Consider the following 27251-nt stretch of genomic DNA (forward strand, 5'->3'; position numbering starts at 1 on the left):
AGTGGAGTGTCCTGGCAGAGAAGTTGAAGAAAGATTGGTAGAGACCACTGGAAGCTAATGGAATGGAATTAGATTTCAAACGCAGGATATAAGGAATGTATGTCAATTCCCTCAAACTGTTTTTGGCGATATGAAAAGATTTTAGTATCTGTGTAGAGTGGAAAGGGTTGGATATGGGAGGACCTGGAAGCAGCGAGACTATTTCAGATACCTTTACGACAAATGTAGAAATTAAGCAAGTCTGAGAAGTATCACAGAGGTAAAACTAGTTTGGACTTGGTATTTCAGTGGATTAGGAAATAAACAGAAAAGAGACTGGAATATCAGGGGAAATTGGCAGGATGAGCCTGTTTGAGGTAAGAAGGAGAAATGCCGTGATAAAGCTGTTAAGCCTCAGATGCTGACTGGCTCTCCAAGAAGCGCCTTTCAGGATGTAAGTAGGGTAGCTGTGCATTTGTGGCTCTCTGCAGGAAAGGAGGAGGGGGTGGGGTGACAGAGGATTTTTAATTCATCAGCTGTGCTTCCCAAACTTCAGTCAGGTGCCATTTTTATGATTTTTGTCATGTCCCCATACAAACTCTACAATTATTGAAATTGACTTTAAAAAAAAACCTAGGGGCTTCCCTGGTGGCGCAGTGGTTGAGAGTCCGCCTGTCGATGCAGGGGACACGGGTTCGTGCCCCGGTCCGGGAAGATCCCACATGCCGCAGAGCAGCTGGGCCCGTGAGCCATGGCCGCTGAGCCTGCGCGTCCGGAGCCTGTGCTCCGCAACGGGAGAGGCCACAGCGGTGAGAGGCCCGCGTACCGGAAAAAAGGAAAAAAAGAAAAAAAAGAAAAGAGGGCTTCCCTGGTGGCGCAGTGGTTAAGAATCTGCCTGCCAATGCAGGGGACATGGGTTCGAGCCCTGGTCTGGGAAGATCCCACATGCCGCGGAGCAACTAAGCCCATGAGCCACAACTACTGAGCCTGCGCGTCTGGAGCCTGTGCTCCGCAACAGGAGAGGCCGTGACAGTGAGAGGCCCGCGCACCGCAATGAAGAGTGGCCCCCGCTCGCCGCAACTGGAGAAAGTCCTCGCACAGAAACGAAGACCTAACACAGCCAAAAATAAATAAATAAATTTTAAAAAAGAACAAAAACTAGTCTTTAGCCAAAATTCCATGAAATCATAGGTTTGGATATTCTTGATTTTTTTTTCCTGATTCACAAATATATTGCTGTAAAAATGTTCCTCCTTATACCGCCCTGAAGTCATCTGGCATGCCCCAGTGGCTCACCCTGCACTTTGGGGAAACTGGTCCAGGAGGACAAGAAGAGTCGGCACCAAGAGACAGAGACCCGGGGCTGGAGTTCACAGGGCAAAAGGGGGAGACTTTCAGTGGGAAGACAGGGTCCTCTTATCGAAGCCATAAGGGGAGTCAGCAGGATGAGAGAAACAGCCCCTGGTAACAGCCCCACAAGCACATCTGCTCTACCTGGAGCAGGACAAAGCAGGTGGTAAGAATGCAAGTCTTTTTTCTTTTTTTCAGTTTTACTGAATGTGAGATAAGAATGCAAGTCTAAACCAGCATTTTTGAAACGGTAAACTGTGACCCATTCATGGCTCATGAAAGCAGTTTAATGGGTCAGGACTAACTTAGTTTAAAATGAAATATCATAGAAAAATCACTTTGCATTGCAGGTTGTTGAGGGTAGTTATTGTCTCAAGAAATCCATCTTAATTACATATACGTGTATGTGAGTATTGGGCCAAGATTTTTTATTGTAGTTTATGGCCATAGACCAGACAATAAAGAAAGATGTCTATACCTTCTGACACCTCTTGGTTGAAAGATTTAGTCATATGGATGGGACACTAGTTACAGGAAATGTTAAGTTTCTCATTTAACCATGCTCAAATTTCCTTTCACCCGAGAGAAAGTACGCAGTGTCCGGAACTAAGTTTGGCCTCAGGGAAGAATGCTTTCAGCTCATTTATTTTTAAGTTTCAAGTAATACCGAGAAAATGGTATTAGTCTATGCCAAACTGCCTTGACATGTTGGTGGTGATTTTTAAAGGTATATTCAGGTATGCAGATCTGCATATCTGGGAGGAAAATCACAAACACGCACACGCACACGTGCGCGCGCACACGCACACACACGGGAGTGGAAAAAAATAACGACGACTTGGTATTTCTACTTTTATTTCCCAAATATCAAAAATTTAAAAGAAAAGTGGTAATGGTTTATTATTTTCCTGCTGGGAAGTGGGTGGCTAAGAAAACTTTCCCTCTAGGGGATGGTTTGTGTGTTGAAATTGGGACCAGAAGAGGGGATGAGGTTATGGTCATAACCTTAGGTCATAACCTTAGCATTAGGTTATGAAGCTCAGCCGTCCCTGTCTCTGTCACTTAGCATTCCTAAGGATCTGTGGATTATAGCAGAGCCTTACAGCAGTCTCAAAGTGTGGTCAGAGGACTCCCGAGGGTCCTGGCAACCTTTTCAGGGAGGCTACAAGATCAAACCATTTCATAGCAACACTAGGGCATCATCTCATTTTCAGCCACTGCTGCCTGTGCCCCGTACTGTCGGCACACTGGGAGACCCCAGCATCTGAGCCCACATCAAGGCAGTGGCAGACTCAACCAAACTTCTGCTCCTGGGGCAAAAGCCAGTTTCACCTAGGAGTGTCTTTGATGGCACAGCAAAATGTATTCACTTTATTAAATCTCAACTCTTGAGTACATGTCTTTTTAATATCCTGTGTGACTGAAACAAGAAGTACACATAAAATACTGCTGTTTGCATGCCAACTTATGACAGTATTCTTGAGCAAAGGCACTTGTGGGACTGAGCTGCCTTTTTAACTAAAACGTTGAAAAACTAAAAAACTGTGGTTACTCAGACTTGGGTATCTGGCAGACGTTTTTTCCAAACTGAACGAAGTGGATCTGTCACTTCAAGGAAAACAACTGACCGGACTTGTTGCCAATGACAAAATTTGAGTTTTCGAGTTAAAATTAGCATTTTGGAGAAGCTGTATCGGCCACAATGAGTGTGACAGCTTCCCAATACTTAGAGACTTCTCCAGGGGAGATGGTAGTGTTATTAATAAATGCAATTTAGCTTTTTGGATATTGTGGAATGACGTGTGCCAACATTTGGACGATCTGCATAAATCATTGACCTGACATTTTCCAAATGACCAATGCAGGATGTTACAAAATCATGCATGGGTTAAAGACCCACTTAAAGTACAAGACAGAACAGTGGGTTTTAATGTAATAAAATAAACTCTATTAAATAGACTATGAAAATTCATTAATATGGTTTCAGATTCCACATTGCAACTAACCTTTAAGAAACTACTGCTTGTCAAGAAGACTACCCACAATTTCCTGAAGGGGCTATTAAAATTCTCCTCCCTTTTCCAACTGTGCATCTGCGAGAGGCTGGATTTTCTTCATGTACTTCAACCAAAACGACATATGGTAATAGAACGAATGCAGAAGCAGATAAGAGAATCCCACTGTCTTTTAACCCCGACATTAAAAAGATTTGCAATAATGTAAAGCAATGACACTCTTCTCACTATTTTTTGATTAAAAATATATTTACAATACTATGTAATGAGTTTACTATTGATCTTTTTAGATAAATTAATAACTAAAATTTGCTGTCTTAATTTTTAATATGGTAAATATCCATAGATGAAACCCACAAAATACAAGCCCTTGGGGTCCTCAATAGTCATGAGTATAAAAGGGTCCTGAGACCAACAAGGTTGAAAACTGCTGGACTGCACGGGAGCAAAACCCAAAGCTCAGAAACAACTCACAGTCTAGTATGAGTTAAAGGAGCCCCTTCACCCTCTCCTCTGGGTTTAATGACCTTGGATTGTTTGGGTAGGCATTTCTTTCCATTTTTACTGAGAAACACACTTCAATTGTTACAAGAGGAAATCTTAACGATCATAATAGAACCCACCACAGCTATAATCCAAAAATGAAAACACTAATTTGAAAAGATACATGCACCCCAATGTTTATAGCAGCTCTATTTACAATAGCCCAGATATGGAAGCAACCTAAGCGTCCATCAACAGACAAATGGATAAAGATGTGGTGCGTATATATGTATGTGTGTATACACACACACACACACACACACACACACACACACACACATGCAATGGAATACTACTCAGCCATAAAAATAGTGAAATTCTGCCATTTGCAGCAACATGGATGGACCTGGAGAGTATTATGCTTAGTGAAATAAGTCAGAGAAAGACAAATAGTGTATGATATCACATCTTTATGGAATCTAAAAATAATACAAATGAATGTATATAGCAAAACAGAAACAAACTCACAGATATGGCAAACAAACCAGTGGTTACCGGCGGGGACAGGGAAGGGGAGAGGGGCAGGCTAGGTGCAGGGGATTAAGAGATACAAACTACTATGTATAAAATGGATAAGCAACAAGAATATATTGTACAGCACAGGAAATTATACCTGTCATCTTGTAACAACTTTTAATGGAGTATAAACATACTATAGTAAATCAACTGTACTTCAATTAAAAAACCCCCCAGACCCCACATTTATATTACCTTTTATAAACCAAGAAGTCCTGTACCATTTATCCCAGTCATGTCATTCATGCATCGATTGTTTCAGCGTTAGAAAACTGCCATGAAGTTTGCTTGTTTAAAAAAAAAAGAGGTTTTTGCCTAAATGCTTTTCGACGTATATATAGTTTAAAGAGGCATTTTTAGCTATTTCAGTGTTGACTAATATAGCTTGAATCACGTTCAGTCTGAAAACAGGATTAAAATGGTCCTTATAAAATGATAAGTGGCAGAACATGCATAATTAGCGGAACATGCATAATTTAATTACTCCCACCTACCAATATGACAAAGCTGCGTAACTTCGGGCTACCAGTATGATCAGACACATCACCTGATCTGTGGGTTTTGTTCTTTTCTTGGAGACATCTTCCCAGGCTCTCCAGGTTCCACTCAAAATCTGGACCCTCCACACGGTGGTCCCATGGCTACTTCCCTTCCCCATTAGCCTGGGCATCTTTCCTGATGCCTGGGTCTTAATTTACGCCCATATCATGAAGGACCAGATGCTCCAGTATCTCTCTGAGGAAAAAGTACATGGGGAGGTAATTTTGGGGGAACTTGCATGTCTGATAATGGCTTTCAATTTGATGCCCTGCCAAATTATTAATTTTGCAATCATTTCCCCTCTGTTTTGAAAGCATCACCTCATTGCCTGCTAGCTTCTGTTGTTCTGAAGTCTGAAGCCGTTCTGACTCACGATTCTTGGTTTTTAAAGTAAACTTTGCTTGCACCTCCTCTCTGGAAGCTTTTAAGATCCTGTCTTTATCCTTGTCGTTTTTTGAAATTCCATGATGCTGTGTCTTGGTGTAGGTCTTCTTTTCTTTTCCCTGTTTTTTCCTTTCTTTTTGTTTTGGTGAACTTTGTCCTGGGCATTAGTCTGGAAACTCAGGCCCTTCACTCACGGGCAAGGCCCTTTTTCTCTTCTGATTCTCATCCTGTCTCCCTGGTTCTTCCCCTCTGGGCTCCTAGTATTTAGAGGGTGAACCTCCTGGACGGATGCTCTCATTTTCTTTCTTTCTTTTTAAAATAAATTTTAATGGTTGTCTTTTGTCAACTTTCTGGGAGATGTGCTCAACTTTACCTTCCAGTGTAGGTATGGATGAATATCTATGCAAATCTATTTGCATATTTTTAGCTTCCTAGAATTCTTGGTCATGGAATACTCCCCCCCCCCTTTTTTTTTTATAGCACCCTGCTCTTGTTTCATGGCTGTAGTTTCTTTTACTCCCTTTAATTGCTTCCTCCAAGTTTCTTTTTTTCTGTTTGCTTTTGTCTCAGTCTCTCACAACACAGGGTTTCCTCAAATACGTGGTTTTCCTTGGATGCATATTTAATTGGGTTGCCCTCAAGAGCTAGGTTGAGGGGTCTGTGTGCATGGATGGGAATCATTGACCGATGGGCTTCACTGTAGTGAAATACAAGTGGCAAGCCAAAGCTGCCATTTCTGCAGGTCTTTCCTCTGAAGACAAATCCATTTTCCTACTTGGGTGGGTGGTCATGGGGAGAGCCCAGCGCCAACATTCTGGGAGCAAAGCAGGGCAACGGGGACTTGGGGTGGGGTGCTCATTAGTCTGTATATAGGCCTTTACTTAATCTCTGTTTTCAGAACCCGTACCCCCTGTGCAGGTATTCAGAAAGCAGACTTATCTTCTCAAGAGGGCGAGAACCTGGGGTTGTCTGTATGGTAAATCTCAAACAAACTCACACCCTTGCCTTCAGAGGTCCCTGTGTCTTCAAGCCAGAGTCCCCAAGCCCATGTTTCAGTTGAAGGTGAGTTTTTCAAGAAGAGTAATAATTAAAACTAGAAGGATTCATCAGAAGAAGGCTTTCAATACAGCAGTGAAGGCTTTATGGAAGCAAAAGAAAGCCAATAAAGGGAAGTGGACAGGATCACAAAAGCCACACAGGGTGGCTGTACATAGCATTCAAACGCTTCCGGAAGTTATGAGCTTAACTTATCGAAGACCTTTGCCAACACCTTTTTAGTGCCTGGGTGGCTTAGGGGCTTACTCTTAGTATTCTCTTCTGTTTATAACTCTCCTCAAAAGAATACAACTTGAAAATTAAGTTTTGTTTAGTACTGCTCTCCTCCAGTGGTCCTAGATAGTGTTCAAAGATTTTTATTTATATTTTTAAACAATGATTTACGATTTTTTTTTTTTAAAGCTTCGTTATCCCCAGCAGCTCAGACCTTTTCTCCCCCTCCTTCCTTCCCTAACCTTTATCAGCAACTCGTCAAAGTATTATGGTGCCTGCTTTCTGGTTGCTGGTGAAGGCTCTTTGCAGACGAGGTGACACAGGCTTGGGAGCGGCCAGGAGGACAGGGCGGCTCAAACATGACTGACACCGAGGACATGAGGACACATGCAGGATCTTAGGTTTACAAACAGAACAACGATCTAGAGCTGAACAAAGAGAAATTTGCTCCCGGCGTCTACACTGTGAAGGGCGGCTCGCTGTGCCTTATGGCTTTTTCCCAAACTTTTCCCATCCTCTGTCTGATGTCTGGGACAGTGGCAGAGACAGAGAATTGAGACAAGGTGGGGTGTGGGGTGTCAGAGAAGCTCGGGCTGTGTCACTGCTGTTGAATTCACTCTTGAAAAGGAAATTCTTCCCACATTTAACCTCAGGGGAGTTGCCCAAATTATAGGTATTACTCAGGAAATACGTGAACAGGTAATTATATTTTATTTTTCTCCTTATGTGTTGTTTCCTTTGCATTCTTCAGAAAAGAACAGCAATAGTTATATACTCGTAAAGGGCTCAAAATCCGAGGAGTTAGAGGGCCCCGTCTCTGGGCAGCCTTGCCCTGCCACTGGGAGGAATCAGACCCACGAGGACGCTGTCAGGCACCGTTATTTCCATTTTCCTCTTTAAAATAACCCATGAGACACCAGCTGATTCCTCCTGGGAGGCGTCAGCCGTCCGTAAGTCATCACTCCCCACGGCTGCGCCCTCATGCTCCACAGAGAACTGCGTGTGCGCAGAATGGCTCAGAGGAGAAGAAACCTACATCTCCTGGACCAGAACCTACTCTGAGAGGAGGGCTAGCAAGGGCCAGGAGTGTACATCCTGGAGCAGGCCACCAGGGCCTAAGCTTGGCTCTCGCACTAGAACATGGTTTTAAACTCCAGCATTGGGACTTCCCTGGCGATCCAGTGGTTAACACTTCGCCTTCCAAAGCAGGGGGTGCAGGTTCATTCCCTGGTCAGGGAGCTAATTTCCCACATGCCTCCAGGCCAAAAAACCAAAACATAAAGCAGAAGCAATATTGTAACAAATTCAATAGAGACTTTAAAAATGGTCCACGTCAGGGCTTCCCTGGTGGCGCAGTGGTTGAGAGTCCGCCTGCAGATGCAGGGGACACGGGTTCGTGCCCCGGTCCGGGAGGATCCCACATGCCGCGGAGCGGCTGGGCCTGTGAGCCATGGCCGCTGAGCCTCTGCGTCCGGAGCCTGTGCTCCACGGCAGGAGAGGCCACAGCGGTGAGAGGCCCGCGTACCACAAAAAAATTTAAAAAATTAAGAAAAAGGTCCACATCAGAAAAAAAAAAAATCTTTAAAAAAAAACTCCAAAAAACTCCAGCACTGGCTACACTGTTTGCCAGGCTCGGCCCCAAAGAAAAGCAAGGGGCCCCTGGCTCAATAATTAAGAATTTCAAGACTATGACAACAACAGGGCATTAAACCCAGAATGTGTGACTGCATGGGTCCCACAACCATGAAGCTGTCTGTGCCTCAGTGTGCTCATCTGTAAAATGGGGATCACAACTGTACCCGCCTTATAGGGTCGTAAGGAACACGTGAGTTAACTACACATAAAGCACCTATACCAGCATTTAGCAAGAGCTCAAAAAATTATCACATCCCCATACAGCCTGTACCTCAAGTCAGACCATCTCAAACATACTACCCAAATGTGATGAAAATACAGCCTGCCAGTTCTCTGTGATACGCTCAGACACACAAACCCAACTTTATAAAAATGGTCTGACAGATAAACCGAACTTTATAAATCTGGTTAACAGCAATATGCCAAGGATAATGTGCTTTTTAAGCCCTGGGATTTTTTTCAGTGAATAAACTATAATGACTGAAAACTCAGGCTAAACTTAAAATCTTAGTAGTACTATATTGTGCTTCATTTTTGTGGTTAAGTTTAAAAAATTATAAGTACATCATTGTTTATCATGACCACAGAGAAATATAAATATGTGTCTGATGAACCAAGAAAAATTGGAAATAACCAGAAGTTTAAAACAGAGGATACTACAAAATATGCTACATGACAATGAGAAAAAAAGCTCATTTCATATGCAAGTATCTTTAGTTCAACAATATATTTAGCTACGCATAAATCTTTGAAGGATCAGATCCACTTGTAAGGATCTGAGTAAACGAATGCCAATATCTTGGACAGAGTCAATGAGGAACAAGTGATAAGATGCTTTTTAACTAACCTACAGCTAGCATCACTAAGCATCTAAAACAGTGTGTGTTATAATCATTCCATCAAAGTCCTTTCTGGTGTAGACGAATAAGGAGCTGGTTTATATTATTTCGACAGCTGCCCTTTTGTATCAAAGGACCAAGCTGGAAATAAGGCACTGACTCTCCTAATAACTGCTTCTAACATTCTAAGTCAATTTAGAATTTAATTCAATAAGACTGGAAGGGAAAAGAGTGCGATAGAATGAACGGTTATAGAGTTTCTGCTTCCATAATGAGCTGCGTGAAGGCCCCGCTTGACTCGTTAAGTAGTGAAGGGATTTGGTGACCCAGCAATCATCCAGGGTCCAAACCAACCTGTTATAGCGCTGTTTGAATGGAAATAAAATTTGACCTTATTCTTATTATGCGCTCAACCAAGTATTTTTTTTTTGTTTGTTTTTTTGTGGTATGCAGGCCTCTCACTGCTGTGGCCTCTCCCGTTGCGGAGCACAGGCTCCGGACGCGCAGGCTCAGCGGCCATGGCTCACGGGCCCAGCCGCTCCGCGGCATGTGGGATCTTCCCGGACCGGGGCACGAACCCGTGTCCCCTGCATCTGCAGGCGGGCTCTCAACCACTGCGCCACCAGGGAAGCCCTCAACCAAGTATATTTGTAAATACAACTTGATCTTCTCGTGTTGGTCTTTGTGGTTTTTTTTTTAAAGCAGTCTCTTTATCTCTAATTTTGTTTTGAATAGACCTTTTACTGTCTGTTTATTTTATCCAGGCAATATACTCCCAGCTCTAGTTTTGTCTCTGCCTTCTCTCTGATTCTCAGAAAAATAAATTAAAAATGGCTTTGCTTTGTTCAGGAGAGGGCGTGATGTGTACGCCCTTCCATTTAAGTCAGGCCAGCAAGCTAAATGCTGATGACATGCTACATGCCTGGAGCCGCTGGCTCTAAAAGCCTTTATATTTGCTTTTACCACCTTATAAAAAGGCAGTGGTTGAGTATTTATGCTGACTTTAAGGCTTTCCTCTCACATCACACAGATACCTTAACATAGGGGTCCTTGCGTGGACACTGACTAGGTGTTTACAAACCGAATGCACACGGTGAATGCGGTCTACAGTTTACGCCGAGTGGGAAACAGACTTTTTCTTTAATCGCCTGTTTGTAAGATTGAGCAAGTGGACAGGCGGAGTGAAAACACAGCCCCATCTGTGGAACCATGTCCTGACAGCAGGAAGGAGACGGGGTCTTGAACCACTAAGACCAGGCCTCTATTTTGAAGATCATTTCTTTGATTATTTCAGCATGAAGTGCTGCAAACAGCCTCATGGGGGGCATCCTAGGAAAAATCCTGAATGAATTAAGTACATATTTTCCACTAGCTATGTTCCAACACATCAAACACAGCTAGTGGGAAATTATTTCTGCAATTCATTCTTACATCCCGGAAAAGGATAAACTGTATTGATATTATGACCCAATTCTAGTGTCATGAAGCATGGGTGATGCACATGAATTGGTATTTGGGGACCCCCCAAACCAGTCTTAATTGCCAGACAAAATAAAAGTGGAAGGTCAGATTCAAGTCCAGGAATGAGGACAGACCTTAAGGTAAAACGTGTTCCTTTCACTGCCCTGCTCACCTGACCCCTCAAACTGGCAGCTGAGTCGTGGGCAGGCAAAAGCTCAAAACCCTTCTGACCTCCAGGTACCAAAGTATGGTGTATATTCAGTGTCTTAAAAGAATCTGATTGTTAGTGAGTATATCTATTGAAATTGCGCTATTTTGTATCCAAATATCAACATGGTCTCTATCCAACGGCTTTGGTATGTTATACATATGCTCCAGGCTATACATGATATTTGTTGTTTACCGTATTAGACCTGGCAGTGTGCTTTATAGTCTGAATAGTATAAAGTTAGTTAATGCTGTGTAACCACCAAGTTTTATGAACAGGAGACTTAAAAATGACATTCTCCTGACAACCAAACTATATAAATTGAAGACAGGGGCCTGGTTATAATATTAAGTGAAAACCTAAGTTGCTAAACAGTTTATTCCATTGTCTACGTTTCTGATATGTCTATTTCTATATCTGTGTATAAAGGAACAACAAAGGCCAAGCAAAGAATGCGACCCCACAATTTAACCGTCTCGAAGTGGTAGAACTACAGGAAGTTTTTATTCTCCTCTTTATGCTTCTCTTTATATCATTAGAGGAATGATTTTTTAAAAAATTATCCTAATTGTAGCAAATTACACCTAACATAAAATTTCCCTTCATAACCATTCTTAAGTGCACAGTTCGTAGTGTGAGGTACATTTACATTGTTGTGCAACCAACCTCCAAAACTTTTCATCTTAGAGGAATGCTATTTTTAAGAGAGCATGAAATACTTCTCCAGATGCATCTAATTTTTAAAATTAAAGGCAAAGAAAGTAAGTGGAATGGCTTAATCAGGCTAAACCAAGATCGCTGAATAGGCTTACCAATTTGTGAGTGAACACATTATAAGCAAGGGACTTTTAATTTGCTTTTGAGACAGTGTGCAGAGAGGGAAACATTGGCAGAGCTGTAGAAATCATAGTAGAATCTCCTCTCTGTAGTTCCTTAGAGCAGTGGTCCCCAACTTTTTTGGTACCAGGGACCGGTTTCATGGAAGACAATTTTTCCAGGGATGGGGTGGGGGAGGGGCGGTGGTTCAGGCGGTGATGCGAGCGAGCGATGGGAAGCTGCAGGTGAAGCGTCACCCAGTCGCCAGCTGCTCACCTCCTGCTGTGCCGCCCCGTTCCTAACAGGCCTCGGAGCAGTACCGGGGGCTGCGGAGCCCTGCCTTAGCGGGCTTTTTACTGAACTACTTGCTTCAATTTCCCTTTTTCTGAATAAAATATACATCTGCTTTAATCACACTCAAGATGAGCAGATGTCAGTCTCACTCAGGACTCAAAATAACCTTGGTTTAGGGTTCCACGCTAAGCCTCAAAACTAGTGGAGGGACTTCCCTGGCGGTCCAGTGGTTAAGACTCCGCACTTCCACTGCAGGGGGCGCGGGTTCCATCCCTGGTCGGGGAACTAAGATCCCACATGCAGTGTACCCAGGGAGGCCAAAAAAAAAAAAAAAAAAAAGAAACATAGTGGAAAAAATGTTACAACACACACCCCCTTGAAACAGGTTTACTCCAGCTCTGCTGCAGAATTTGGGCGTCATTCATTAACAGGGCAGGCACTCCATTCTCAGAGAGATGCCAAGGAAAGCATCTAAACTTTTCCACCACTCCAGCAGCTAATTTCTACTGAGTCATTAAGAGAACACTATTAGTACTGGTGTTATGGCTGTGTCACTGTTGTACCAACGATACTTCACCAGCTAAAGTTAATGCTTTTCTAATGCTGCGAGTTAGGGGACAATCCTGGTTCTGAGCTAAAGGAATTCCCATCTAAATGCAAATCAAGACAAGCCCATCTTGAATGCATGATTAGGTACAGTAATTTTTCCACTCTTGAATGTTCAGCCCCTAAAATGCATTTTCATACAACTGTGTTAGTAAAGTGTCCCTTATAAGATGAAACTATGTTTTCTTCCCGGCGCCAGCAGTTATGCAGGTAAAGCTGTTTAGAGTCTTGATGTCTTTGGTTTAATAAATGGTAAATGAAATGCACAAAGAAGATCATTTTTCTAACCTCTGCTTCTCCGCTCCAGACTATATATCCAGGCTCTTGATACCTCTATTTGATGTCCCAAAAGAATCAAAGAAAGTGTGCCCCAAATAGAACTTGTCTTTCATCCCCAGATCTACTTCCCCTTCCTAATTTGACGACAAGGGCATCCATCCTTTCATGCCAGAAACTGGAGATTCACCCTAGACCCCTCCTTCCACATGCCACTTATCTGGGCATCACTGAGGCCAGCCTATTCTGCCTCAGATTCTTTTATAATTGATCCCTTCCTCCAAATCTCCACTCCTGTGGCCATAATTCAGTGCTTTGTCATCTCTCACTGGATTATCGTAAGGCTTTCTGGTTGGCTTGCTTATCTTCCCTCCGTGAAGTTCAACCTCCAGCTCATCACTGGAGGCATCCTTCTATTAAAATGCAAGTCCGACCAACACACTCCTCTGAAAACCACTGCCAGGGTAGCCAGCGAAGTTTATGATGCTCATCTGTGCTGCCTGCATCAAATCTGCATCCTTTCCTAACTCAAGGAGATTAAGGGGAAGAACAAGGGCCCTTCCACCTAAACTCATATTATTCCAAATGTCCCCAGTCCACTCCAAAAGCAGACTGCATCCTGCTATAACACTCTGAGGGGGAGGAGAGTGCAAATCCTTCAGTCCTAGCTCTATAGGCCTATTGGCCAGTTTGCCATCTTTTCGGCCATTCTGATTCCTGGGCCTCTCGTGGGGGGGACTAGTGACTAACCCACTTGCCCTCCCCAGTGGGATGTGCCCCATGCACTTGGTGGGGGCAAAGCTCTACAGCCTGTTTCTTGCCTTTTTGAGGACTAGTCTCATTCTGCCACTTTGCACAGGATGTCTTAGCAACTAATTTGGGAGGTAGTAAAGGGAAGCTCAGGGACAGATTAGTCAGAAGCTGGCATTATTATTATTATTTTTTTCTGAAAAAAGGTCAGGTAGTAAATATTTCAGGCTTTGAAGGCCACCCAGTCTCTGTTGCAACTACTCACGTCTGCTGTTGTAGCATGAAAGCAGCTAAAGAACACGTATAAACGAATAATTGTGGCCACATATTAATAAAACTTTAATGACAAAAACAATGGGCCAGGTTTGGCCCATGGGCCAGAGTGTGCAAAGCCCTGAATTAGGGGTACGGGCTAAGATGCTGAGTCAGTGTGCAATGGATAGGCTGAGAGTCTGGGACGTCTCAAGAGGTAGCGAAAAACCAGAGCAAGAGCATGGGTTTTGGAACCCAATTGCCTTGGTTCAATTCAATTCAATTCAATTCAATTCAAGCCTAGCTCAGGAGCCCTTGGGTAACTTTACACAGATTATTTCATTTGATCCTTATCGCTATCCTGTGAACTAAACACTATCTTCCTTTCAAACAGAGGCACGGGGAGAGAGGCCTCGAAGGTTCAGGAGCTTGTAACTCCTTTCGCCAGCATATTCACATGCGTAAGACACACACGTCTTCAAAAGAAATGCCCTTCTGGAACCCCCTCCAGCTACAGCCCTTGCTCACAGCTCGTCTTCAGGCCAAACTTCTTGACAAAGTTGTCCACGTTCTCTGTCCATCCTCTGTCATCTCACAGCCACTCAGCCACACCCTGCAAGGTGGCTTCTGCCCCTAGCTTAGAGAACTCGGTGACTGAGACACTTTTTTCAGCAGAGATACGTTTGGCCTGTTACTTACTTAGGTGACGTCCTTCACACCAGCCCAAGTGAGAGAAACAGATGATCGTGATGGATTCTGCCTCCTGGGAGAGATACTATTCGTATATCCTCGCTATTAACTCCGGCGTAGATCCCAACTCTGTGTGACACCAACATTTTAACCATTGCTTCTGCCAGGTGAAGGCGGGATTGCTCCTCCAGGGGGGAAATTTCAAGATGAATCCTAAGGTGGCCACTGTCGTGATGGCAGATCTAACCACGGGAAGGGTTGGCGCCATCATCCCAGACAGCAAAATAATCCACCACTGGAGATTTACATTTTTTTACCCCACACTTGTATCTCCGTGATCACAACACTGCCAAGGGCAGAGCCGTGGGACCTGTGAGTCTTTCGAAACCGATCCCCCATCTGTTAGGTTGTGACCCATGAGGGAAGAGGTGGCAGGTGCTCCTCCAGTGCTTTAGCTCAGGGTCCTGATTCTGCAGGACTTACTTCTTGCTGGGAGACTCTTGAGGGCAGGAATCATCTCAGCCACCTTTGAGTGCTCAGTGCCAGGCAAACGATAGGGTCTTGGGAAATAACTGTTGAAGGAATGAGTTCCTTCTTGGGTCCTTGGGGAGGTGACAGAAGCAGGGCATTTATCAAGCGTTAAAAAAATGTTGAGGTAAAAAGACCCAATATCCTCTCCTTGGAGTTCAGCTACCCTGGGGAACAGAGTAAAGGAGAATCCCACAGACCCAGACCACTGCCCAGAATACGGGCCAAGCTCTCAGCCAAGTACATCTCTCTTACTTGGGCTCCGCCTTCTTTCCGCTCATGAAGTCAGGACACCAACACTGCAGGAACACAGGAGGAATGCTAGTGCTAATACCTCTTCTGGACAGCTAGCAGAATGTACATTCTCTGCCAGCCTCTCCAACACACAGACAGCACTTGTCTGAGTTCCAGCTCTCGTGATAACCAGTCCCATCTTGAATCAGTTCCCTCTGTAGCGCCTACTCCTTGATACAATGTGAATTTTTTTCAAACTATTTTTAAAGTATCTAATCTGTTGTGAGTAACAGACGATGGAACCGCTAGTTTGCCATTTCTGGGCAGATTGTCTTAACGTCAAGACCTTATTAGGTTACATAACCTGGTATTTTAAATGGTAGACAGAAATATAAAACAAAGTAGTGCATAGAAAATTTTTAACTACTTCTTAATGTCCAGTGATTTGAAATATTTTTAGATGTTTAAAGGGCTTTTCTGGGATTTGCCTGGTGGTGCAGTGGATAAGACTCCACACTCCCAAGGCAGGGGCCCTGGGTTTGATCCCTGGTCAGGGAACTAGATCCCACATGCATGCTATAACTAAGAGTTTGCATGCCACAACTAAGGAGGCTGTGTGCCGCAACTAAGGAGCCCTGGAGCCACAACTAAGGAGCTCACGTGCCGCAATGAAGGAGCCCGCGAGCCGCAACTAAGAACTAGCGCTACCAAATAAATACGTAAATATTTTTAAAAAGGGCTTTTCCATCTTAAAAAAGGGGCTAATTATTCCAAATAGCAATCTTGAAAATTGGTTACTGATTTCTTTCCAAATTTTCATACTAGGAAAACTAGGGATCTTAGAGATTGATTCAGGGACAAGATGGTCAGTTTTTTAAAAGAACCCAAAGTTCCTGAGTTTATTATCTATTCTTGACTCCACTGAATTGTTGCTTCCCCACATACGAGATCAAACAAGTATCAGTTATCTTTTGATACATAGCAGATCACCCCAAAGCTCAGGGGCTTAAGACAACAATTAATACTTTATTATCTGTTATGGACTGAATTGTTTCCCCCCAGCCCCCCAAATTCATATGTTGAAGCCCTAACCCTCAATGGGATTGTATTTGGAGATAGGACCTTTAAAGAAGTAATTAAGGGGACTTCCCTGGTGGTGCAGTGGTTAAGAATCTGCCTGCCAATGCAGGGGACACAGGTTCGAGCCCTGGTCTGGGAAGATCCCACATGCCATGGAGCAACTAAGCCTGTGTGCCACAACTACTGAGCCTGCGCTCTAGAGCCCATGAACCACAACTACTGAGCCCACATGCCTAGAGCCTGTGCTCCAAAACGAAGAGTAGCCCCCATCTGCCACAACTAGAGAAAGCCCTTGCGCAGTAACGAAGACCCAACGTGGCCAAAAATGAAAAAAAAAAAAAAGAGAAAGAAGTAATTAAGGTCACATGAGGTCACAAGGGTGGGGCCCTAATCCAATAGAACTGGTGTCTTTGTAAGAGGAGGAAGAGACACCAGGGCTGTGTGTGCTTGGAGGAAAGGCCAGGTGAGGACACAGAGAGATGATGGTCACCTGCACCCAAGGAGAGAGCCCTCAGGAGAAACCAAACCTGTCAACACCTTGATCTCGGACTTCTGGCCCCCAGAACTGTGAGAAATAAATTTCTGTTGTTTAAGTCACCCAGTCTGTGATATTTTGTTATGGCAGTCCCAGCAGACTAATACATTATGTCTTAATGGTTTCTGTGGATCAGTGGTTCATGAGCAGCTTGGCGGGTGGTCCTGGTGCAGGATCTCTTGCCAGGTGTCTAGTCGGGTTTGGGCTGGGGCTGTGGTCTCATCTGAAGGCTTGACTGGGGCTGGATGATCCACTTCCGTGGTGGCTCACTCCTATCGCTGGGATGCTGGTGCTGGTTGTTGGCTTGGGGCTTTAGTTCCTCTCTCCCTGGGCCTAATGAAACCTTTTTCATTCAGTCCCAACCAACCATCCTGAACCTTTTTCTTCAGTTCAATTACATATTAACTATATCATCGGAGAAATATGATAGCCCTTATTTTCACCCACCAGAATCTTGGTATCATAAATTGGAAGAATAGAGAATAAGTCCATGTATCAGAGGCTGTGATGTACAGTTGACCCTTAACAATGTGAGGGTTAGGGGTGCTGACCTTTCACACAGTGGAAAATCCAGTGTAACTTAAGTCAGCTCTACATATACATGGTTCCTCTATATCTGTGGTCATGTATCCAAGGATTCAACTGACCTCAGACTGTGCAGTACTGCAGTATTTACTGTTGACAAAAATCTGCATAGAAGTGTACCCATGCAGTTCAAACCTGTGGTGTTCAAGGGTCACCTGTACTACTCTGATCCCCTTTCAACAATGAAGGATTTTCCTCCAGCTGTTGGGAATCTGCCAATTGGTGACCCTCAACTATCAGCTAGGATGGCCCTTGGCTGAAGAGAGCTGCCTTGCCCAGGGTCAAGTCTCTTCTAGGACAGCTGTCATCTAATGACTGGTGATGATGGTATAAAGGTCTGGCTCCTCTGGCCCAACTTGGGGCCGCTCTGAGGAGCTCCCTGTGGTCTGCAGAGGACTTTGTTGAGACTGCACCACACCGCAACTTCTCCCTCTGTCCTTCTTCCCTCCTTCCCTCCTCCACAGGTGTTGATCCTAAGAGCACTTCCTAATAAACATCCTGCACTCTAATATCTACCTTAGATTCTCTATTGCTTGGGGAACACAAACTGCAGCAGTCTGCTTAACAGGAAGTTACTCTCGGAGAGGTTAGCCATCTAAATTAGACTCCTTAAATATAGATAAATGAGCCTCTAGACTCGAGCACATTGTGTGTTCAACTGCAGATCCAGCTGCTGGAATCAAGTGATAAGACAGGAGGTATATTTCAAAACTGGCCCGCATCCTCCCCATCTCCCTGTGTCCATGCCCTCTGCAATGTGACTGTCACTTCCATTTCGTTCTGTGGGCCAAAGCAAGTCATAAGCCCAACCCAGATCCAAGGGGAGAGGACACAAATTCTACCCAGGATGGAGGAGCTACAGAGGGGCGGTTCTGAGCCCAGCCTCAAGAAGCCTGGTATGGGGCACCCTGTCTCGTGGAGCCCCGTCACGGTCATGAGAACACGTCCAGGCTAGCCGGTTGCAGGAGGAGACCACATGGAACAGAGACAAGCTGTTCTGGCTGAGGTCACTCTGGTCCAGCCAGTCCCCAAGTGACCTGCTAAGTGACCACAGATGTGTGAGTTAGCACAGCTGAGCCAAGAAGAATGCCCAACCCAAACTGCTGACCCACAGAAGGGAGAGTTAAATAAAAGGTTGTTGTCCTGAACTGGGGGGAGGTTTGTTATTCAGCAGTAGAAAAACGGATACAGTACCTACCCCTGTTGGTTACAGGAATCAAGCTGGCAAGAGAAGAAGAGAATGGAGACTCCAGGCTGCAACAGGTGTCTTAGGTTCCCTGTGACTAGTTTTGGGGACACCAAGTTGCTACAGGGGCTGCTGCTAATGGCCCAAACATGCAACCTCCTTACAGGACTGTCCTTGGGTGACAGGCCCCATCCCAGCTGCAGGTACATTTCCCTCATCCTGGGCATCCCATAGTTAAGGGCGCCGGCATATGAAGACACAAAAGCCCAGTTTCGGCGGCTTCCCTGGTGGCACAGAGGTTAAGAATCCACCCGCTAATACGGGGAACACGGGTTTGAGCCCTGGTCCGGGAAGATCCCACATGCCGTGGAGCAACTAAGCCCGTGTGCCACAACTACTAAGTCTGTGCTCTAGAGCCCACGTGCCACAACTACTGAGCCTATATGCCACAACTACTGAACCTGCGCTCTAGAACCTGCGAGCCACAACTACTGAAGCCCACGCGCCTAGAGCCCGTGCTCCGCAGCAAGAGAAGCCACCGCAATGAGAAGCCCGTGCACCGCAACGAAGAGTAGCCCCGCTCACTGCAACTAGAGAAAGTACGGGCTCAGCAACAAAGACCCAATGCAGCCAAAAATAAATTAAAAAAAAAAAAAAAAAAAAAAGCCCAGTTTCCTTGCCTCGAGGCAGAGCAAATTCTGGTGCAGTTTACACTCCAGAGCTGCCCTGTTAACAGGCTGAGGCTAAATCTCATGTGAAACCATACCTTTGCTTTGTTTCTTCCCTTCCCTTGGTCCTGAGAGCTTTCTTCTGAGAGCACTCCTAATAAATAAACAAACTTGCATCTGAAACCCCGTCTCAGCCTCTGCTTCTAGGTACTCTGATTGAGGACACAGGTCAAGAGTGAAATTACTAGAAGAAAATGAGGGGGAGACGGGCGTGACTGCTGTAGAAAGGAAATGGGATCAGGACCGATCATTTGAATACCTTCACATCAAGTTTTCGACCCCACGGAAGAGGATTCTTCCATTGGTTCCAGACAAATACGCTCACCGTGTGCTCCCACCTCCTAAGGAAACTCACCCATTTCCTTTACAAGCCCAGATGTAACGCTTGCTTTTCCCCTTCTATCTTTAACTGCTCCCTTCCTACTAACTTGTTCCCTGTCAGTGTTTAAATCCTTATGGGAACAAACCATCACCTCCATTCTTCCAGCTACAGCCCCATCTCTTCCCCCTCGAAGTCAGGATTCTGGAAAGTCATCTACACTACAGACCCACATCTTCACCTCTTAATCATTCAGCCCACATCACACGGCTTCTGCTCCTGACCGTGCCCTTGAAACTATTCCTGCCAAGGCTACCGATGACCTCAGTCCTTACGGTCCATGGCCAGGAACGTCACTGATCACGCCCTCCAAGTGCATGAAACACAACGAAATACAGTTCTTGTGCTTCTGTGATACTGTGTTTGCCTGGTTTTCTGCCTACCTTCCAGGCAGCTCAGAATCCCCATCCTTTGTTTGTCCTTCAAATGCCCACGTTCTTCTGGCTTTCTTCTCAACCACCATACATCTCTCCGGATTATTTCATCTACTCTCATGGCACAAATTACCTTCTACATTCTGATGATTTAAAAATCTTAATTTCCAGGGGAGTTCCCTGGTGGCCTAGTGGTTAGGATTCCAGGCTTTCACTGCCGTGGCCCGGGTTCAATCCCTGGTTGGGGAACTGAGATGCTGCAAGCCGCATGGTGCGGTCAAAAAAATAAATATAAACAAACAAATTAATTAAAATCTTAATTTTTAGCTCCAGACTCACATATCCAGTTGCCCTTTGGACATCTCCACTTAATTATCCCACGGGCACCTGTTGTACCATCACCAGCCAACACACACGTGTGTCCACTTATACACACCTCCATGTGCTCACATACACACATGCACACACACACAGCCTGCTTCTCCTTCTCCTCTGTTCCCTATCCCAGCAAGTGCAACTACCACCCATCCAGTTTCCCAAGGCAAAACCTTCGGAATCGTCCTTGATTCTTCTCTTTTCTGCCCTCAACTAATCAATAACTACATCACCAGTTCCTTTCAATTTGACGTCTTAAACAGCTCTCTACGTTTTAACACCAGCCCCCTTCTTTCCACTGTCAGCTGCCACCAGGCCCAGATCATTTCACACTGCATCTCATCTGAGCCCCTGCTGTACCCAAATCCAATCTAATTTCCACACCCCACCGGAGGGACCATCCTAAAATGCAGAGCTGATTACTGCTCTCTGCTGCTGCTGCTAAAAACGTCCACTTCCTTCCTCTGGGATTGTTTTTTTTTTTTTAATTAATTAATTAGTTAATTTTTGGCTGTGCTGGGTCTTCGTTGCTGTGCGCGGGTTTTCTCTAGATGCAGTGAGGAGGGGCTGCTCTTCATTGCGCTGCGTGGGCTTCTCATTGCAGTGGCTTCTCCTGTTGCGGAGCACAGGCTCTGGGTGTGCGGGCTTTAGTAGTCATGGCACGCGGGCTCAGTAGTTGTGGCTCGTGGGCTCCAGAGCGCAGGCTCAGTAGTCGTGGCTCATCGGCCCTAGAGCACAGGCTCAGTAGTTGTGCTGCATGGGCTCAGTAGCTGTGGCATGCAGGCTCAGTAGTCGTGGCTCGCAGGCTCTAGAGAGCAGGCTCAGTAGTTGTGGCACACGGGCTTAGTTGCTCCGCGGCGTGTGGGATCTTCCCGGATCGGGGCTCGAACCCGTGTCCCCTGCATTGGCAGGCGGATCCCTAACCTCTGCACCACCCGGGAAGCCCTGGGCCTGGCGTTTGTGCTCACGCTGGACTGGAGATTTTTCTCCCATGAGAACTACTCAGGCTCTATCGAATATTCTATTACGACTATTTCCCTGTTTGTGGCCCCCCAATAGACAGGAGCTCCTTCCTTTGTTCAGTGAGTCCTCAGCTATTTACCGAACCCCTCCCTTGCAAAATGTGCTGTTAATAAATGGTGAACAAAATGAACACTGTCCCTGCCTCATAAGAGCCGCTTACGTACTTGTCATCCCATCAGCCTTTCCGAGCACAGTGTCTGGCACCGAGCGGTTGCTTCATAAATATTTGCTGAGTAAATAAATGATAAAATGAGTGCTGTCTACTAAAGACTAATTCATTACCCTCATCCCCTTTCCAATTTTAGAATAAAATTCATGGGAACAAAGTTTATAAAAGTGATTATAAAAGGGATTTTATAAAAGTGATCCGCTTTGATAAAAGTCAGTGTTTACAGAGAGCATCTTTTTATTCCAAAAGGCAGAGATGAATTATATCTAAATATTTTCAGGCTGATAGACGTCTTTAAGCAGCTCACATTCCTCTATAAAGATTATGCCAGTAACGGAATGCATGAAATCAGCTAAACTCTTAAGGAACTTAGCACATAAGGACAGTCAACATAATCCAATTAGAAAGAAACACTTAAATGAACTTGAATCCATCACCAGCCCTGCTGCCAAGGGCTGCTGAAAGCAGAGACCTGGGCCAAACTACAGCTGCAGAGGCTGTGACCAACATGCCGAAGAAGCTCCTGGAGGCCTTGTGGGATAAAACTCACACATGATGAAGGCCCCTGTTTAATGTCTGTAGCCAGTGGGGACACTGTCTTCCAATTTTGAAACAGATCATTTCAAAACATAAGTGTTTTGGTTTTGATTTTCTGATTTGATTTTGATTCCGATTTGATTGTGATTTTCTGAAGCTCAAACTATATAAACATTGCAGTGTTGACTCGATCATTAAAAAAAAGTGGTGAAAGGATACAACCGAAAGTGTCTCTAATTCATAATAATTAAAGGATTGCTCAATCAGCATTAATAGTATATTAGAATAATCAAATACGTGTTATGTGAAGGTATAATGGGCATAATGATATATTTTGAGACTATAGAGATTTACTATCATTAACTGATATATACAGATGTGTAGGGTTTTCTAAAATTGTATTTATAACCTATATATAGGTAAAACTAAGTGCGTTAATTGTTTTGTACATATGTGCTGCTAAACGCGTCTTAAAATAAATTTTGAATATAGTTTCTAAAATAGACAGCTACCATCCCCATGTCACTTATTTTTACCAAATTGCCTAGAAGCACCTCTTAACAGATTGTACAAGGTGAACTTTGTAAAATGATCATGGACAATAAGGTATATGGAGTCCAAATAACTGTGGCCTCCTAAATCATGAAAAAAAACTGTGGTAAAATATACTTAACATAAAATTCATCCTTTTAACCATTTTTAAGAGTACAATTCAGTGGCATCAAGTACATTAATATGGTTGTGTGACCATCGCCACCATCACCTTCAGAACTTTTTTCATCTTCCCAAACTGAAACTCTGTCCCCATTAAACACTGACTCCCCATTTCTCCCCATCCAGACCCTGGTGACCACCATTTTGCTTTCTGTCTCTATGAACCTGACGGCTCTAGGGACCTCCTATAAGTGCAATCATACGACATCGGTCCTTTTAAGACTGGTGTATTTCACTTAGCATAACGTCCTCAAGGTTCATCCACGTTGCAGCGTCCGTCAGGATTTCCTTTCCTTTTCAAGGCTGCATACTATTCCATTGTATGTTTCCATCATGTTTATCCATCCATGACATCTGCACGGTTGTTGAAACTTCACGGTGCTATCAGTTCCCCCAGTCTGTTTGTGGAATCGCAGGCTCTGACCAGGGCACAGGGTCCGTGCCCACCGCTGAGTACGGGATACCGCCGAGAACCCCTCCTCCCTGGCCCCAGAACCGCCTCAGAAAGCCTGGAAGGGCCCAGGCTCGCTGGTTTTCACCAAGAGCTTCATAGTTGTGTGGTATGAACAGTTAAGAATATCACTTTCTAGTCACAGTTGGGGTGGGGGCAGGGCACAGCGGGCAGACCCAGAACGCCCTCTGGATTCTCTCTCACTTAAACTGGGAGAGGCTGTCCCGAGCACAGAACTTCTGCAATCATGGAAAAACCCTGTGTCTGCGTCCGTACCATCACTTCAAATGATCTAAAGTCGAAATGACCGTCTCCTCGTCCATGCGGTGTCTCTTCTTACACGGGGCTAACCTGTCAGTTATCCCTGGTCCATGAGAAGAAGCCAACATTTTGAGACTTGATGCTTCTCGACCAGTCGCTTCCCTCTTGGCTCCCTCCTCCGGTCTCCTCCCTCCTCCCCCAGGGTTTCTGTCCCAGACCTCTTGGCCCACTGGCGCCTCGGCAGGTTTGGCACAAGGTGGAAGGCAGGAAGCAGTGGAGACGCCAGACTTTCTACCCCTCTGCCTCGCATGGCATCTCTGGCCAGTGGCTGCTTCTCCTCTGCAGTTCCAGCTCCTGCCAGGCAGACACACTGGTTCCACCTCCCATCTGATGGGCTCCCAACACGTCCCTCCAGCCCGAGGGGAGTAGTGGCTTCCTGCTTTTGATCATCTTTGGGTTGCCGCATCATTCCTTTTTTGGATATATTTGTTCTATTATCTCTATGACCAAATCTCTTTGCTAAATGCCCGGGAAAACAGAAACCTCTAGATCTTTTCTCATCCATACCCAAGAACATGGATGACCTTCCTCCTGGGCCCTTAGCTGTAAGCGGCCAAGGCCTGCACCTCTCCACGTCTCTAGTGAGCGGTCCTCTGGTCCCCAATCTCTGCCAGATGCCCACCTCCCAGAGACAGCCCCCCACCCCCAGCTCCTACCCTATGCTACACGTCACACTCCTTCCCACCCCAGGCCATGGTTAATTTTCTTTTCCAGGAGGCCCTCCCCTCCCCTCTCCCCTTATTTAGACCCTACAATCACCCAAGGCTTCCTTGCCCTTATCAGACCACAGTATTTTCCCTTTCCCATCCGCTGCAGTGTGGACTATTTGTTTCACTCCAGATGCCCACCCAACCTACTTTCCGCTTTTATTGAACTGTTTTATCTGAGTGCTATTCTGTTCCCAGTAAGACTGTAAGCCCTAGAGGGCGGAGACAACACCTTGCATTTTATTCCTCGGCACTTAAAACAATACTCTGCTAAGCTTGCACCTAATAAAATAACCATCAGAGGAGCAAGGAGAAGAGTCACAGTAGGTTCTCTGCATGACAAACACATCTTCTTTCTCCCCAGAGGTAGCAACTGTTATGGTTGGATGGTGTCCCCCCAAACGCTACGCTGAGGTCCTGACCACTGATACCTGTGAATGCGACCTTATTTGGAAATCAGGTCTTTGCAGAGGTCATCAAGAAGCGGTCGTACTGAGTTGGGTTGGGCCCTCATCCAACACGACTGGTGCTCTCGTAAGAGTTTAAAACTGGACACAGACAGAGACAGAGGGAAGACAGCCACGTGAAGATGGAGGTGGAGTGACGCTGCCACAATCCAAGAAAATCCCGGGGCTACCGGAAGCTGGGAGAGGCCAGGAAATACCCTCCCCCCCTCAGAGATTGCAGAGGGAACGTGGTCCTGCCGAAACCTTGATTGCCCCCTTCCAGCCTCTCCAGAACCGTGAGACAATAGCCTCCTGTTGTTTTAAGCCCCCCAGTTTGTGCCCCTTTGTTACAGCAGCCGCAGGGAGCTAACACCACAGCTGAATGAAATAGTTACATCCATCCGGATAGACTCCACCGATACGGTCCTCGGGTCCTTGCTGGGCACAGGAATGATAATGAGGGTCTGTGGTAGCCAACACGAACTAGGGGGCGGTGATGGTGGTCCCCACACGCAGGGCCCACGGTGTTGAAACGCAGAGTGTTTAAGCGCTGGTGCTAAGCCAGCTTCTTCCATCCATACCCACGAGTCCCAATCCTCCGAAGGATGCAAAGACACCTGTTTCACCATCCCACTCTGCTTTGAAAGGTTCACCTTTCCGAGAATGCTTCCCAAGTCAAATGATGTCAGACTTTAAATCTTTAAAATCTAGAATAAAATTTCTACAAAAAACAATTTTTTGGCTTTGCCTATGACTTTTTACTTTAGTAACCCAGTCAAGATAAATTCAAAGAAAGCTTTAAATGACTGATTTTTAAAAAGAAGCTAAGAGGGCTTCCCTGGTGGCGCAGTGGTTGAGAGTCCGCCTGCCGACGCAGGGGACGCGGGTTCGTGCCCCGGTCCGGGAAGACCCCACGTGCCGCGGAGCGGCTGGGCCCGCGAGCCATGGCCGCTGAGCCTGCGCGTCCGGAGCCTGTGCTCCGCAACGGGAGAGGCCACAGCAGTGAGAGGCCCACGTACCGCAAAAAAAAAAAGAAAGAAGCTAAGAGAGCAAAAAGCTTTTTCTGATCATGTTCCAGATGTTACCATTCATTTGGTTTCCATTTGCCTACTGTGCTCTCGCCATTTTTTTCTCAGTTTGTGATTCATGATAAAATGTACCAAAAATGTCACAGGAGTGCACAGCTTTAGTTTCAGCTGTGTACAGACTCTGCCCTCCCTCCCATAGCTGGCGGCCCGGCCCCCAGGAGAAGGCCCAGACTTACAGATTTGGAGGGAGAATGGTGTGTTGGCGATGCTGACGGAGGCCTGGCTGAACTCTGGAAGGAGGACGGGCAGAACCTCTGGCCTGTGTCCGGAGGGGAAGAGGAGGCATAGATGCGATTTTCCAGTCGCTCAGGCTCATGCTTATAGGATTCGAGAGGAAACGTGTGCTGCTTGGCCACTTGGGTGGGTGTTGATGGAGAGGAAGAGAGGCCTGAAGTTGAGGAGGAAACCACACAGGGCCGTTAGAATCTGGCTGACACAGGGAAAGGGGCTTCCATCTACAAGGGCCAAAAATCTCAAATGGCAGGAATATAAAAGATCAAATTCTGAATACTGGGGACAAGCTAGTAGACAATGACTTCTAATCCCTTAGAATCAGCTGTGCCCAGAAATCCCCTCGACATCCGACTTGAGTCGCGGGCAGAGCCCCCTTGCTGTGAAGGGGCCATCCAGAAGCTGTCGGGGTGAAAGACTTCTTACACACACACTTCGGAGGCTATTTTCTGCCACTGAGTCCAAGACCATTGGATCTCCCCTCCTCCCCTACAGAGCATGGTGCCAAGAGCACACGGAGGGGAGCCCATATTACTCGAGATGAGACATAAGGAAGTTCATGAAGTATTCAGCAGAGACAAAGGTCAGGGTTGCAGACGTCACCTGACAACATACACCGGGGACCAGACGAGACACGCTGTTATTGTCAAAATGTGCCACGTGAAGATGGTCACCGTGAGTGTGCAGCAGTGAGAATCACCATGAAGATGCACGCTGGGGGCGGCTTCGGGAAGGAAGGAGCCTTGCAGAGTGAAGACTCAGATAGACAGGAACCAGGAGGAAGCGGGTGGGGATCGGTGACCAAGGAACTGCAAGGAGGCTGGGGACAGGACTCTGCCAGAGTGACAGGCCGTCCACTTCGACAGGGTTGGTACAATCCTGGGGGCCTTTCTCACTCACACCTAGCTGACTACACCATAAGATCATTGTTATGAGCTGAATGGCGTTCCCCCACCCCCAGAGAGCTATGTTAAAGTCTTAACCTCCGGTACCTATGAATGTGACCTTATTTGGAAATAAGGTCTTTGCAGATGGAATCAAGCTGAGATTATACTGGAGTAGTTTGGGCTCTTAACTCTATGTGTAGTGTCCTTATAAGAGGAGAGGACACAGACACAGACACAGACACAGACACAG

General features: G+C 45.6%; 1 protein-coding gene across 4 annotated transcripts in view; it reads right to left on the reverse strand.

The window, feature by feature from the left end:
• The window catches only part of PRKAG2 (protein kinase AMP-activated non-catalytic subunit gamma 2), a 282508-nt gene that overhangs the window by 81506 nt on the left and 173751 nt on the right, over positions 1–27251 (reverse strand). For 2 of the 4 annotated variants that reach the window (XM_029233295.1, XM_029233294.1), the window contains exon 4: positions 26060–26271. In XM_029233295.1, coding sequence (XP_029089128.1) covers positions 26060–26271 — 212 coding nt within the window. Of the gene's footprint in view, positions 1–26059; positions 26272–27251 lie in introns of those variants that run through there. The other 2 variants (XM_029233300.1, XM_029233298.1) reach the window with 2 other exon arrangements.

The sequence above is a fragment of the Monodon monoceros genome, unplaced genomic scaffold (genome assembly GCF_005190385.1).
Source record: "Monodon monoceros isolate NGI ecotype Baffin Bay Population unplaced genomic scaffold, NGI_Narwhal_1 Super_Scaffold_2, whole genome shotgun sequence".
Taxonomy (NCBI): Eukaryota; Metazoa; Chordata; class Mammalia; order Artiodactyla; family Monodontidae; genus Monodon; species Monodon monoceros.